This window comes from Monodon monoceros, unplaced genomic scaffold (assembly GCF_005190385.1).
Source record: "Monodon monoceros isolate NGI ecotype Baffin Bay Population unplaced genomic scaffold, NGI_Narwhal_1 Super_Scaffold_13, whole genome shotgun sequence".
Lineage (NCBI taxonomy): Eukaryota > Metazoa > Chordata > Mammalia > Artiodactyla > Monodontidae > Monodon > Monodon monoceros.
Window position 1 is genome coordinate 23388881 of NW_021703769.1, and position 15871 is coordinate 23404751.

The 15871-nt window shown below is 35.7% G+C and overlaps 1 protein-coding gene across 4 annotated transcripts in view; it reads left to right on the forward strand.

Annotated features, from left to right (window-relative positions):
• The window catches only part of LOC114894154 (ubiquinol-cytochrome-c reductase complex assembly factor 1), a 90909-nt gene that overhangs the window by 14011 nt on the left and 61027 nt on the right, over positions 1–15871 (forward strand). For 2 of the 4 annotated variants that reach the window (XM_029220573.1, XM_029220572.1), the window contains exons 3-5: positions 6638–6721; positions 7643–7750; positions 13254–13326. In XM_029220573.1, the coding sequence (XP_029076406.1) occupies positions 6638–6721; positions 7643–7750; positions 13254–13326 (265 nt within the window). The remainder of the gene's footprint in view (positions 1–6637; positions 6722–7642; positions 7751–13253; positions 13327–15871) is intronic. The other 2 variants (XM_029220576.1, XM_029220574.1) reach the window with 1 other exon arrangement.

Sequence of the window (15871 nt, forward strand, 5' to 3'; positions counted from 1 at the left end):
GGCGCAGTGGTTGAGAGTCCGCCTGCTGATGCAGGGGACACGGGTTCGTGCCCCGGTCCAGGAAGATCCCACATTCCGCGGAGTGGCTGGGCCCGTGAGCCATGGCCGCTAAGCCTGCGCGTCCGGAGCCTGTGCTCTGCAACAGGAGAGGCCACAACAGTGAGAGGCCCGCATACCGCAAAAAAAAAAAAAAAAGTTTTTTTAAATTTTTGAAATAATTTAAACTTACAGAAAAGTTATAAAAATGGTAGTGTTCCCTTATACCCTTCATCTAGCTTCCTCTAATGTTAGCATCTTATAGCAATTATTGAAACCAGGAAGTGAACATTGATGTGATACTATTAACTAATCTATACACCTTATTCCAATTTTACTTTTTTTCCCCATTAATGTCCTTTTTTTGGTCTCTCAATTGGGGTTCATCTAATATTTTCTTAAAATTAGATTGAGGCTATGCATTTTTGGCAAAAGTGATATTGTTTCCTTCTCAGTGGGTCACATCAGGGGATACATGATGCCAGTTATTACTGGTGATGTTAACTTTGATGACTTGGTTATTAAATTGGTGTCTGTCAGCTTCCTCTACTATAAAGTACTATTTTCCCCTTTGTAATTAGTAGGTGTCTTGTGAGAAGATACTTTGAGATTATGCAAATATCCTGTTTCTCATCATACTTTCTTTTTTTGAAGTTTTAAAAATAATTTTTATTGAAATATAGTTGATTTACAATGTTGTGGGGTTTTTTTTGGTTTTTTTGGCTGCATTGGGTCTTTGTGGTGCACGGGCTTCTCATTTTGGTGGCTTCTCTTGTTGTGGCTCGCAGGGTCTAGAGCCCAGGCTCAGTAGTTGCAGCTCACAGGCTTAGTTGCTCCGCAGCATGTGGGATCTTCCCGGACCAGGGATCGAACCCGTGTCCCCTGCATTGGCAGGCGGATTCTTAACCACTGTGCCACTAGGGAAGCCCCGGGAGGTGGAGTTTTGAAAAAAACTTTTATTTCAACTATTTTGTTCCTTTTTTTTGCATAAATATAAAAATGTTCCAAAACTTCCAAGATCTTAGAAGATAGTGACTGAAAGGATCAATCAGTGATGTTCATCTTAAAGGACTAAGAAAAGGCCCCGAAACTACAAAAGATGAAGCGGCCTAAGCTGAATAATTTATTACAACTTGTAAATGTTTGTGTAAAATGTCTTATAAGGGTTTATTGTTGGGTCTGTGGGCACCCAGGGATGCGGGGTGGGAGCAGGATTTCTTTCTTTTTTAAGGCTGTATAATATTCCATTTTATCTATCTATCTATATCTATATCTATATATCTATGCCACAGTTTCTTTATCCAGTCTTCTGTCAGTGGGCATTTGGGTTACTGCCATATCTTGGCTATTGTGAATAATGCTGCAGTGAACATAAGTGTGCAAGCATCTCTCCAAGATCCTGCTTTGAATTTTTTTGGATATACACCCAGAAGTGGGATTGTGGTATCATGTGGTAATTCTATTTATGGTTCTTGACTGCGACAGTCATTACTCTGGTGTTTGCTTGATGGTCATTTTTGAATTCCATCATTTCCTACTACATTTCTTGATTGGAATTCTACTGTAAGGAAGAGCTGTCACTTTCTCTCCATTTATTTATTTATTCGATTGTTTTGTTTGTATCAGTATGAGCTAATGGATATTTATTCTTTGAGTTATAATACATTATTCTCATTATTTTGTTGATCAAATTGTTCCATGTTTGGCTGTTGAGAACTCCTTCAAGTTCCTTTCTACGTGCCTTCATTTTTTGAACACTTCCTTTTTCTTGGCACCACAAGATGTTTCAGGTTCATGTTGTATTTTCTTTGCTCTAGCCCTAGAGTTAACAGTTTCCCCCCGGGAGCCCTGGTTCCTTTTATTGGAGAATGATATTTGGAATATTTAGAAATTAAGATCTGGGTGCTAAGTGTACATGAGCCAGTGTTGTTGAACTCTACGCAGGTTTTTGAAATCAGTTAGATATAGGGCAAAGAAGATAGCTCCGAATACATGTTTTACCCCTTAATGAACTTTACTTCTTTGAGCCTTAGTGTTCTTATTTCTAAAATGGGAAAAAATAGTATCAACTTTTCAAGGTTGTTGTGAGATAACATAAGTAAAACAGCAAGCGTACAGGTGCTGGGCATATGGGAGATCTTCAGTAACTTGTAACTGCTATTTTTGTTGCTATTTATGTTCATGCTGCTTGGGTAAATGTTCTCCTCACCTTGTAAATTGAAACTTAAAAAAAAATTTTTTTTTTTTAATCCTAAAACTACCTTAAGCAAGTTGCACCTTCTCCCTGTGTCTTAGTTTCCTCATCTGTGAAAGGAAAAGGTTGGACTTAGAAGATCTCTGAGATTCCTTCCAGAAGATCTCTGAGATTCCTTCCAGCTCAAGTGTTGTTATTCTAAGTTACTCCTTAGTTCTTCAGTTGCTTTTTCTCCAAGCTAAACAGCTTCAATTTATTTTAACCTTTCCACTAGGACCTTTTATTCATCTCTTTGATCATTCCTGTGGTTCTTTTCTGGACCTTCTCCAGATTGTCCTTCTATTTGGAAAAAAAAAAAACCCACCTAGTTTTTATTGAGTGCCTACTCCATGCCCAGAATGGTGTTGAGCAATGGGACAGAAAATAAAAGAAGTATAAGATAGACTGTCTTCTGGTGGAGCTTATAGCTTTGCTGAAAGGACCAGATACATATAGTGTTGAAGAATTGCTTGAGTCCTGCCCTCCTTTTTCCTTTCCTTTCCTTTCTCTTTTCCTTTCCCTTTTTCTTTCTTTCTTTTTTCTTTCCCTTTCTTTCTTTCTTCCTTCCTTTCTTTTCTTTCTTTCTTTCTTTCTTTTTCTTTTCTTTTCTTTCCTTCCTTCCTTTCTTCTTTCCTTCCTTCCTTCCTTCCTTCTCTCTCTCTTTCTTTCTCTCTCTCTCTCTCTCTTTCTGTCTCTTTCCCTCTCTCTCTCCCCCCCTCTCCCTCTCTCTATCGGGGAGGTCTTTTCATTTTTAGAACCTTTCAGGAAGCAAAAAATAAAAGCAAACTCTTAATATGTCTTTTTTTAAAAAAAATAAATTTATTTATTTTCGGCTGTGTTGGGTCTTCATTGCTGCGCACGGGCTTTTCTCTGGTTGTGGCGAGTGGGGGCTACTCTTTGTTGCGGCACGCGGGCTTCTCATTGCAGTGGCTTCTCGTTGCGGAGCATGGGCTCTAGGAGCACAGGCTTCAGTAGTTATGGCATGTGGGCTCAGTGGTTGTGGCTTGTGGACTCTAGAGTGCAGGCTCACTAGTTGTGGCACACGGACTTAGTTGCTCCGTGGCATTCAGGATCTTCCCGGACCGAGGCTTGAACCCATGTCACCTGCATTGACAGGCGGATTCTTAACCACTGCACCACCAGGGAAGCCCAAGGGAACCTTCTTGTACTGTTGGTGGGAATGTAAATTGATACAGCCACTATGGAGAACAGTATGGAGGTTCCTTAAAAAACTAAAAATAGAACTACTGTATGACCCAGCAATCCCACTACTGGGCATATACCCAGAGAAAACCATAATTCAAAAAGACACATGTACCCCAATGTTCATTGCAGCACTATTTACAATAGCCAAGATATGGAAGCAACCTAAATGTCCATCAACAGAGGAATGCATAAAGAAGATGTGGTATATATATACAATGGCATATTAGCCATAAAAAGGAACAAATTTGGGTCATTTGTAGAGACGTGGGTGAACCTAGAGACTGTCATACAGACTGAAGTAAGAAAGAGAAAAGCAAACATCATATATTAACGCATGTATGTGGAATCTAGAAAAATGGTGTAGATGATCTTATTTGCAAAACAAATAGAGACACAGACGTAGAGAACAAACGTATGGACACCAAGGGGGAAGGGGGGTGGGGTGAATTGGGAGATTGGGACTGACATATATACACTATTGATACTATGTATAAAATAGATAACTAATGAGAACCTACTGTGTAGCTCAGGGAACACTACTTAGTGCTCTGTGGTGACCTAAATGGGAAGGAAATCCCAAAATGAGGGGATATATGTACATGTATAGCTGATTCACTTTGCCATATAGTAGAAAGTTGGTGTCCATATGTTTGTTCTCTACGTCTGTCTCTATTTCTGTTTTGCAGATAAGATCATCTATACCAGTTTTCTAGATTCCACATATATGCATTAATATATGATATTTGTTTTTCTCTTTATGACCTGCTTCACTCTATATGACATTTATTTATTGATGGATATTTAGATTGCTTCCAGTTGGGCTTTTATTGATAGTGCTTTTATGAACATTCTTGTACATTTTTTTTGTGAATATATGTACACATTTCTGTTGGGATATACACTTAGGAATGAAATTGTTGAATCTTACAGAATGTATACATTCAGCTTCATAGATACTGCCAAATAATTTTCCAAAGTGATTGTACCATTTTACACTACCATCGGCAGAGTATGAGAGTTCTAGTTGCTCTGTATCCTTTCTAGCACTTTGTGTGTGTGTGTGTGTGTGTGTGTGTGTGTGTGTGTGTTTGGTGGGTGGTCTTTAAACATTTTTAAATGTGATATTCGGTTCTCTTTCTTGTGTAGTGAGTTTTCTTTCTCTTCTCCACAACATTATGAGCTCCATAGGATAGTAATTGTTTTATCTTAAAAACTGGCACAAGGGCTGGCATATTGTGGGTATTTAATAAAGGTTTGATAAATGAAACATGTATGCATGGCATGTGTGTGGATAAGAACAAGAAGGATATAATAAGAAATAACCATACAGGTGGTTGGGTTTGTTCATTCAACAAATGTTTGAGGGTTTCCTGTGTATAATACACTGTACTTGATTCTGGTACTACACCTAGTTCCTACCCTCATGGATATTTTTGGTGGTGGTGATAGAAAATAAGAGTGTATAATAAATATATAATTGTACATTGTAATGAGTACTATGAGTAAAGTGAACAGGGTACTGCTATGATAGAGAATAATGGGATGATAAGAAACTATTTTAGATAAAGTGGTCAGAAAAGGCCTCTTTGAAAAAGTGACATTTGAGTATTTTGGGGTATTTTTTCTCTTTCACAGAAAGTTACTTGATATCTTTTTGGTTTAAACAGAGGAAAAATTAATGTTTTTAAAGGTCAAGGGAATCTTTTCGGGGGGCAAGGGCAAGAATGGGTAATACAAAAAAGTAAGGAGCTATAGGGGAAGAAAAAGATCATGACATACACCTTGCCCCAAAGCACAGCTTGTTGAAACTGCTGTTAGTTGTGTTCTTTGAGCCTGTTTAAGTGCTTCATGTTCTAGTGGACCATTACACTGATATATGTGATGTAATGGGAGGTGTTCTGTGTTTAGTCTCTGTGTTACAAAGCCTGCTTGATACCTGTGAATTAAAGCATAAGTGTTCTTGGGACTGACCAGAAGAATCCTGACTAATCTTTTAATATCCTTGTTTGGAAAGAAAAGTAAATAGTAACTCTCCACATTTAGAAATTCTATTTTTTTCCTTCATTAGGATTAAAGAAAAAATCATTTTCATTTCATGCGTCCCATCTCTTGGAATAAGCCAGAATTGAACCCTACTGCTGCTCCTTTCCCACCCCTTTATATTGTAAAGGAAATAAAACATTACTGAGAGTTTGGAAACTAGATTCTTAAACTCTTCCGTAATTCTACCAGCATAGCAAAATAACTCTTTCATTTCTGTGTGTTCCTTTTTAGACTTGCCCCTATGCATTCATGTGTTTACCTATAATTTTATACATATTATAAGTGTTTTCATGTTGCTAAAAATAATAATCTCTAATGTAAACTGTGGACTTTAGGTGATAATGTGTCAGTGTAGGTTCATCCATTGTAACAAATGTACCACTCTGTTGGGGGATGTTGATAGTGGAGGATGTTGTGGCTGTGTGGGAGGGGGTATATGGGGGCAGTCTGTACTTTCTGCTCATTTTTGGTGTGAACCTAAAACTGCTTTTAAAAATAAAGCCTATTAAGAATCTGATTATTTGATTTCCCATTGGGTGACTGTACCTTAATTTAATTAACCACCTCCTTTCTTATTGGACTTATTCCCCAGTTTTCACTCTTGTGAACAATGCTACAATGAGGATCTCTTGCATATTGTTTTTTTCCTTAGGAATTTATTTTCAAAACTATGTTTACTCGTCTTGATTATAATAATACCAACCTGGTAGGATTGTGGTGAGGATTACATAAGGTAATATATGTGAGGCAAATACATAGTGCCTGGCATATAATTTTAACTAATGTCTATTATATTGCCAAAGTGCTTTCAAATGCAGTGTGAACATTGGAGGAAGACAGTTCTGATCTGAATGACAATGATGTTGATAACGATGGTGATGATGAAGACTTTTACTGTTTATTGAGTACCTATTTTGTGAAAGGTACTTTACGTTCTTTTACTTATTCAGATATTCAGCAGATGTTTATTGAGCATGTAGTGGGCAACATTAGGAATTGAGTTAAACAAGGCTAGAAAGATTCTGTATTTTTTACTTTGAAGCAACTCTGATCACATTAACCCTCTAAGTGAATGCTCAGTGTTGCTTACCTCTGTTTTTTTTTTTTTAAATCCCCCAGTGGCCCCAGATGAGCCAGGCCCTAGCATGTGGTGGATCAGTAGTAGACATTCAGCTAAGTAGGAAGTATCATACCACAAATAAGGTGAGACTTACAAGTTCTTTCTACGTCTATAGCGTGCTTTCACACAAGTGTTCTTACTTGAAATTCAGCAAAATTGTTAGCTGGATGAGGCAAGAAATTTTATCAAATGCAGAAGGTGAGGCTCAGGGAAGTAAAGTGACTTGCCCGAGGTCACAAGGATGGGAAGAGACAGACCAACTGAATATTGGAACCTAAGGTGTCTGATCCCGTGTCCTATATTTCTTCCATTGTACTCTCTTGCTTAGAAAACACTTTAGAGAAAAAGTGTCGTAGATTTTTTTATATGTTAAAAATAAAGTAATATTTAACTGATGGAGAATTTCTTATTGGATGTATAGCCTGCCTTCATTTAGAGAGGATTAGTATTAGAATAGGTTTTCCTTTGAATTTATTTGCAAACTACAAAACTTATATCTCCTATAGTCATTAATAAAAAATAAAAGTTTAAAAACATTTATTCAGTGCATGCTTTGATTGATTATGACTCTGAATGACTTTTGACTGCTTTCAGACAGTATTTTTCTTTCCTTTTCCCATAATGTCAATAAACATAGAACATGTTTCTCAGAATTGTTCTTTGGGAGGTGGGGGTCAAGATTTCTTTTTTAAAGTACTCTTTTCCATAGAACTTTTATTCTGATACCCCAAATCTATCATTTCCTAGACATGGGTTCATAGACATATGGTCAGTGAGGTGGGTATGTCTGCTCTGGAATTTAGAGGACACCTATTAGGGTTCCAGATATGTTTGTACTGAGTGATAAGGTACCCAGAAAAATGAGAATGAAAAATTCTAGGTAAAAAAAAAAAAAAAAATCTAAGCAATAAAAAATGCCCTTAGACCCTAGTGAGAAATAAAAGCATTCTTTTAAAAAAACTTTTTTGCAACTAATTTTGGTTTCCTTCTTTTTGAATAAATAGCTTTCTTCTACCAAGGATTCCCCACAGCCTGTTGAGGAGAAGGTTGGTGCCTTCACAAAGATAATAGAAGCCATGGGATTCACAGGACCTTTGAAATACAGTAAATGGGTAAAGTCTTTTAAGTTGTTTTCATTTTTCTTCTTGAGCTTTGTGCTTTCTGCTCTTCACAGAAGAATTTTTTAAAACTTCTGCTTTGCTTTTTGTGAAATGCTTATATTATTTTGAGAGCTTCAAAATATGTTGTTGTCCCCTTGCCCCCCGTTCCAAGTCAGGTCTATACAGCATGTGGGGCTGAAATAGTCCCTCTACTCCCTTAACCTGATTCCTTAGAAGTATCTCAGTAGCAGGCAATCCAATAACACTGGTCTTTCCAGGTCTTTGCTACATGTTATGCCATATAGATGAGTTCTCAGAAGTTAGATGGGCCAAATGTTTTGATGGGCACTGCTCTTAAGGAAACACTCTCTGTGATTCATAAGTGATTTTCCCTAGGTCATTGTAATGACTTCCTTTAAAATTTTACTAATAAGCATTTTTAAAGTTAATCAATTCTATGATTTATTGTAATTCATATTATGAGGGCTGTTTGCTAACTGTGTCATTCCTAATCAGGTCTTGGCCTAGCATGTTATCTGTTTTATGGTACTTGCTATAAATGAATGAATGTCTCTCTACATCAGGTGCTACTGCCCCTGGACTTTTATAGCAATGCCTCTAACCAATTAAAATAATAAAACACAAGTCATTGGGTTTTTCTCAGCCCAGTTATCTCCTAGTACTACTGTTTCTCTCTACAGTTATGGCAAAAGTACCTTTTAATACTTTTCAAGGTTGGTAGAATGTTGGATAAGCCTAATCAGTCATAAGTTATATATTAAAGCAAACCAACACAAAGCAGTAGGGAAGACTTTTCTAGAAAACATCATAACTTTGCCCAAAATGACTAAATTATTCCAGTTACACCATTTTAACAAGTTGGAGTAAAATTAGAATTTCAATTTTGTTGTGAACTTTACTTTTAGTTTCTTCTTATAATATCTGGCTCTCTTCCTAACAATTCTCACTGTAGCAAATATAGGCTTCTCTCTATAATCTCCATTTTACATAAATTGAACAGTGATTCCACAAGCATTTTGTTTGTAAGGGGCTTTGAAAAGTGTAGAAGATAGCACACACATAACTAGGTTATAATGATGTCCTTGAGACCCTAAGGTTATGAAGTGTCTTCTTAATCATTAATGAAATATTAGTTATGCTCATTAAAGTTATCTTTTTTTACATCATAATTCTTGACAAATGATAATCACTGGTATATTTGGTAATATTATTAACCAGGATCTTTTCCTTTATTAAAAAAATATTTGCGATAATACATTTGGATTGAAAAACTTAAAATGTGTGTTTTGTTTGAAAGTAAGAAATTAAAAGAAAAGGGAAATGAGAGCAGAAAGAAAGAAAGAAAAGAGAAAAAATTTACTGTTTTATTCATTTCTTGATGGTTGAGTTCCACTTGGTTGCTTCCGTATGCTTTGTCTCGTCCGTATTTTTATGATTCCAGGGGCAAAGTTGGCTACCATTTGGAGGATTACTAACTCATCAGGAAAATTTCTTCACTGTTTAAGTTAGTCTCTGATTTTTCTTGGTTCCCTTGTGACCTCAACTAAGTCCCTAATATTTGCATTTAAAAACTCTTTTGTGATGTGGCAGTGTCTACTTCCTGTAACCTTCATTTTTTAAATTTGTAACATCAAAACATCAAAGTATGACATTCTAGTATATTTTGGGTGGGAAGATGTAGGTATAATTTTCCATATTGAAGGATTGAGAGCCCTTTTCAGCAAATGTTGACTCAGAAATCTGTGGCAGACACGTGTATTGGGTTGCACTGGCAAGAATCTTTGAATTTTGTGTTTTCTCATGTCTTTCATTAGGGAGTAAAATGTCTGCTTGTCTCTGCATCAGCAGTATCAGCCAGCTTTCCTCCATCTTTTTATGTAATGTTTTCATGTGTAGTTCCATTTTTCTTCTAGATCCATATTTAGGAATTTAAATGTGGCTTTTCCTTACCTATTTGATTATCCTGAAATAACCATTCTTTTTCATTATCTTTATGGAGCAATATCAGATAAGATAAGGATAACATTTAACAGATTGAGCCACATGTCATTGAATAGGCGGTTTTCAGATTAGCATTAAGCCAAAAAGTTATTCCTGTTCTGAAGGACACTGACAAACTGGAATGCATTCAGAAGTGGGCAGTGAGCCTTGTGAAGGCTTCAGAAACTGTTGAATGCAGAGTGGTTGAAGGAAATAGGGATACTTTGCCTGGAAAAGAGAAGACATAATGGTTCTTCTCAGGTGTTTGAGGGGCAAATGTAAAAAAAATGGAGACTTAATCTGAGGTATTCCAGTGTGCAGATAATGTTTACTGAATGTTACATGAAGCAGATTTATGTTCAATATAACAAAACTTTAGCAAGAGTTGTCCTCCAGGGGGATAGGTAGCCTCACAAGGTCATTGGACTTGTTTGAACAGGGGCCCAGATAGTTGACCATGAATCAAGAATGCTGTAGAAGGAATTCCAGTACAGAATAGAAAGTTCAAATGACTTCAAAGCCCCTTCCAACTCTCACACAGTTGTTTTAGTGTAAGCCTTTTACTAGATTCGTTTTTTTATCTTGTAGGATGGTACAAAATGCATCAGTTAGTGGGAGAGCTGATTTTCATTTCCTAAACCTGTCTTAGGTGCTTGTGTTTTAGTCAAGTAGACTGATGAAGTCTTCCAAAGTTAGAATGAAGTCATCTGAGGACCAGAACAATTTGTATTGACTGGATGGAAATTTAGTCCACCTACTTCTTTAACTTATATTAATGCATGAATCTTGAAGAGGTTCTTTCCCCGAGTTGTTATTTCCAGTCCCTGTGTGATGGTCTTAAGGGACTTGCTTTAGAGATTTGTCCAGGAAAATGGCTCACCCAAGTATAAAGGTTTGGCCTCGCTGCAGGAAAAGTGAGGAACTGTAAAGTGCTCCTGATTGCTGCAGTATGAGCACTGTATACATACACTGGCCAATCTGGTGAGGTCTTCATTATTTGTAATGAATGCTTGCTTCATGAACATGCTGTGGGGAAAAACCTCTTTCTCATGGAACGATTTGGGCCTTGGAGGCAAGTGTGCTTTTCCTTAGGCAGAGTGATTAATTATGAACCAGAATCAGAAGGAAACTGCCGAGTTAAAAAAAAAAAATCAAGACACAGGCCATTAGGAATTTTACTTAAAATTATAAATGTATTGATAGTTGAACTAGGCCTTAAGTTCCATGAAAAGAGTTTTTAACTGCTTTGTTTACTGCTGTATTCCTAGTGTCCAAGTCAGTTTTAGGCACTGAGTTCGGTGCTCAATAAATTATTTGTTGACTGGAACAAAAGCTTATAGATGTCCTAAACTCTCTGTTTCAAGGATAGGAATAGGCCTGTCAAGGCCAAAGCATTAGGATAACGATATCATTAGGATATCATTAGTTTGGTGATGGTACAAACCAGTGCTTCCCAAAATGTGTTCTATGTCACATACTTCCCAGAACCTCAGGTGTTAAAAAGTTAAACATGCTTCTTTTTTAGACTGCTGATACGGTGAATTACACTTATTGATTTGTGAATGTTGAATCAACTTGGCATTCCTGGGATAAATCCCAGTTGATCCTGATATGATCTCCTTTTAAAATATTGATGTTAGTATTTTGTTAAGGAGTTTTGGATCTATGCTTATGAAGGCTATGGTTTTGTAGTTTTGTTTTCTTCTGATGACTGGTTTTGACACCAGGGTAATGTTGGCTCATAGAATGAGCTGGGAAGTGTTCTTTCCTCTTTTTTTCTGGAAGAGTTTGTGTAGATTTGGTATCATTTCTTTAGATAGTCAATAGAATTCTCTAGTGATGCCATCAAGCCTGGAGTTTTCTTTGGGGAAAGGTTTTTAGCCACAAATCCAATTTCTAAAATAGAGATAGGGCTATTCATGTTATTTATTTATTCTAGTGAGCTTTGGTAGTTTGTATCTTTCAATGAATTTGTCCATTTCATCTGAGTAGTCACATTTATTGGCCTAAAGTTGTTCAAAATATTCCCTTATTATCCTATTAATATCTTTAGGATATGTAGTGATGTTCCTCTCCTCTCTGATTCCTGATGTTGGTAATTTGTATCTTCTCTGTTTTTCCTTTTTTTCCCCCCTAGATCAGTTCTACTAAATTTTTGTCAATTTTATTGATATTTCCAGAGAACCAGCTTTGGCCTCTTTTGATTTTCTGTGTTATTTTTCTGTCTTCAATTTCACTGATTTCTGCTCTTATCTTTATATATCATTCTTTCTGCTTGCTTTTAGGTTTAATTTGCTTTCTTTTTTAGTGTCTCACCATTTGTTTAAATGTGGACTTCCAATGCTGATTTACTGCTCATATAAGTATATCTGATTTCCATTTGTTATATGTTCTGTTCTGTTTTCCCCCATATGAACTTTAGACTAAAATCATTGGAAACTTAACATTAGCAAATGAAAAAATCTTAATTGCAATCAAAGACATAATACTTTAATTTATTATAGGTATTTCTGCCCATCAGAAACTGAAATATGAATATCATATAGTATTGGATATAGTATATCCTTGGTGACTTTGAACCTTAATAACCAAACAGCTCTGCTAAAATTCTAGGTTGGTTTTTCTTCAGTTGCTATGCCATTCTCTTTGCATATACATATTTTTTAGTCTGTGTGTATTTGAGTAATTTTCTCTGTCATTTTAAGGAAAAATAAGCTTCTACGAGCCTTTTGTTGATGGACTAATTTAATTGTATCCTGAAGGAAATATTTTGAAAGCCCTTAGAAATTCTTCTTTTAGCACTGAGTTGGTCTTCAGACCTACAGTTCAACCCTCACAAGAATTTATTTTTCATTTTTAGGTTTTTGTGAAGGCATAATGTACATACAGTAAAATATACAGATCTTAAGTATACAGCTCAGTGAATAAATTAAAACCACCACCCAGATCAAGATTCTAAGAGAATTCTTAGTGCTTTGGGGAATAGTAAAAGGTTGATCCTTTTACTATATTTTACATTCATTAGAAACTCTTATTTATAAACATAGTATTCTGTTAATCAGCAAACTATAAAACTAGGGAAAACATAAAAAAAAGTGACCCCCTCCCTTCAGGGAAAAAAAAGACAGAATAGTTAATAGGGCTTCTGAGGAAAGATCAAAGGATGGAGGGTTTTGTTTGTTTGATTTTGGTCAGGAGAATGGGTAATTTTTTTAATATAAAGGGTTTCAGATTATAAAGAATTAATGTGGATGGTTCTGAATGGTGGTTTAGAGGCTGAAACGTGGTGAAATGGGTTTGAATTAAAGGAGAGAGTTCGTCTAAATATTGGAAAAACCTTTTTGACATTTTGATGCCAAAATCGTAAAATTGTGTGAAGTCTGTGAATGGCTAGAGACAGGTTTGGACCCATCCTTCTAGTTGAAAAGCATATAAGATTCTGTGACCTACATCTAATGGCACTAGAACATTCACTTGGTCATGTCTTGAGTTTGGTTTTATTTTCTTTGTCTAGAAGATTAAGATTGCGGCCCTGCGCATGTATACTAGCTGTGTGGAGAAAACTGACTTCGAGGAATTCTTTCGAAGTAAGTTACTGTTTTTGATAGTTGTGAAAAGGAAAATAAATCTACTTTTCATTTTTATGATTGTGTCTTGGTAGGATCGGTTTTTTTTTTAAGTTACTAGTAAAACAGTTTTTCCTGAACAAAATGTATAATAAAAGCTGCTTATTTTTCTCTTTTAATAGAATAAACAAAGGCCAAAAGAGCCCTATAAATAAGACATTTTAACAAGTTTGAAAAAAGACCTAAAAATTTGTCCAGTACTTTGACATCATCATTCCCCCTTGTCCACACACGCATCTTTTTACGTAAGAGTGTACTCAGCGTAAACACATCCTGTTTTACGTTCTGGATGTTTTACTCAGTATTTTTGACATGAACTTCTGCCCAATCATTCCTCTTTTATTTCTAGTTTATAATTGTTTTAGTTAACCCTGGAATATGCCTCATGATTTTTCTTCTTTCTGTAGAAGGACTGTTGAGTCAAAAGGCACATATAATTTTATTTTTATCCCATTGATAAATTGCTTTCCAAAAGTGTTTTACTGGTTTATATCATCATCACTAGCAGTTGATTATATCAATACAGTATTCATTTTGTTAATGTAAACTGTTGTAGTTATAAACATGTCATTTAAAGCAGATACTTATAAAGTCATTGGGAAAGTTTAAGCTGTTTCCAGTTCCACAGATTTTGGAAGGAAATGTGTTCTGTGCACATCTGTGGTAACAGTCATTATCCTCAAAGCAACAAACACTTAACTAAATATACTTGATATTTTTCATGGACAGCCAATAATTATATATAATTACGTTAACAACAATGAAGAAAGAGATGAAGTTTTGATTATTTAATAAATATTTTGTTTTTTTTAAATTAAATGCAAGTTTTGTCATTTTTACTATTTCAGCAGATTGGTACAATATTTCATTGGAAACTTAAAATACTGTGCTGAGTTGTAATCGTAATTTAGTATCCACCTTCCATTTCTTATTTACTCATAGTCAGGAAAGAAAACTTTCCTCCTTCTTTTTTAATCTCTAACAATTTCTTACTTTAGGAGAAATTAGTCTGAAAGGAGAAAATAATCTTTCTCTACCTGATGAAGAGACTATTAATATTAGAAGCTGGATTTTTCTTAAGTGGTTTCTTGAATCCATGTGCTCAAGTATTTTTCATCACATCTTTTTAAAACCTCATCCTACACATCTATTTAATATTAAATAACTCATAAACTTTTTATAATTATTTTGAAAGGATGTTTACTAGCTATCTTTGTTTAGCTAATCCTCATTATTGAAGATTCTTGAATAATGAGACTATTATTACATATTTAAATTAATATATCATGCTTCAATTTATAATCTGTTGTAAACTACTTATAAAAATAAAAGTTTATTAAAATTATTAACTATTATATTTTAATAATTCACACTTACATGGTATGCTTTTACTTTTGTCTCATTTAGGAATTACAAAACATGTGAGACCGGAAGGGCTTGTATTCTTATTTTCATTTTTCTTTTGTTTTCATAAACAATTGAAACTTATAAAAAGGCTAAGTGATTTGCCCAAGGTTGCTTAGTCAAGCCTTGATCCTGTGTCATCTGTCTTAAAATCCAGGAATTTTTCTACTATAACATATTGCCTGTGAATGAAAATAACTGCAAAATAGAAATTGTAATCCATTTTAATATTTTTGTGTTTTATAATTTTTTGTATTTTACAGTTTTTTTTTTTACTTAAAAAAATTTTTATTTATTATTATTTTTGGCTGTGTTGGGTCTTCGTTGCTGCACACGGGCTTTCTCTAGCTGCGGCGAGTGGGGGCTACTCTTCGTTGCGGCGCGCAGCCTTCTCATTGTGGTGGCTTCTCTTGTTGTGGAGCACGGGCTCTAGGCGCGCGGGCTTCAGTAGTTGTGGCACGCAGGCTCAGTAGTTGTGGCACGCGAGCTCTAGAGCACAGGCTCAGTAGTTACGGTGCACGGGCTTAGTTGCTCCGTGGCATGTGGGATCTTCCTGGACCAGGGCTCGAACCTGTGTTCCCTGCATTGGCAGGCGGATTCTTAACCACTGCACCACCAGGGAAGCCCTATTTTATAGTTTTTAAATGAGACCTACCTCTGTGAGATGTTCTGTTAGTATTGTGAGCTGATGTTTATGTATATTAGAGTGTGTACATCTCAGTGAGCTTTGTCCTAGCCTTGCCCTTTGAAGTAGTTATTTGATGTCACATTTTTCAGTGACACCACTCTTACTTCAGGTTTTCTAAGACTCACTTTGAGAATTACCTTTTAGACCTATATCATGTTCCTTTGTATTATGCTCCATAGTGGTCCATCTTTGTCATTTGTGGTTAGATTAAATTTCAGAATCAAACCAAAGTGGTTCCAAACTGTGGCCAGTGAATAAAAAAGGGAGCAAGTCTGAAAAGTACCATTTAGAGGCAGATAAAGAATATCTGTAAAATAATGAGACTGACTTTCTTGCACCTTGGATTCTAAAGAGTAGGCTGGACAGGTTTGGGGTAAAAGAAGAGAATATGTATAGATATATTGCTTTCTAAGA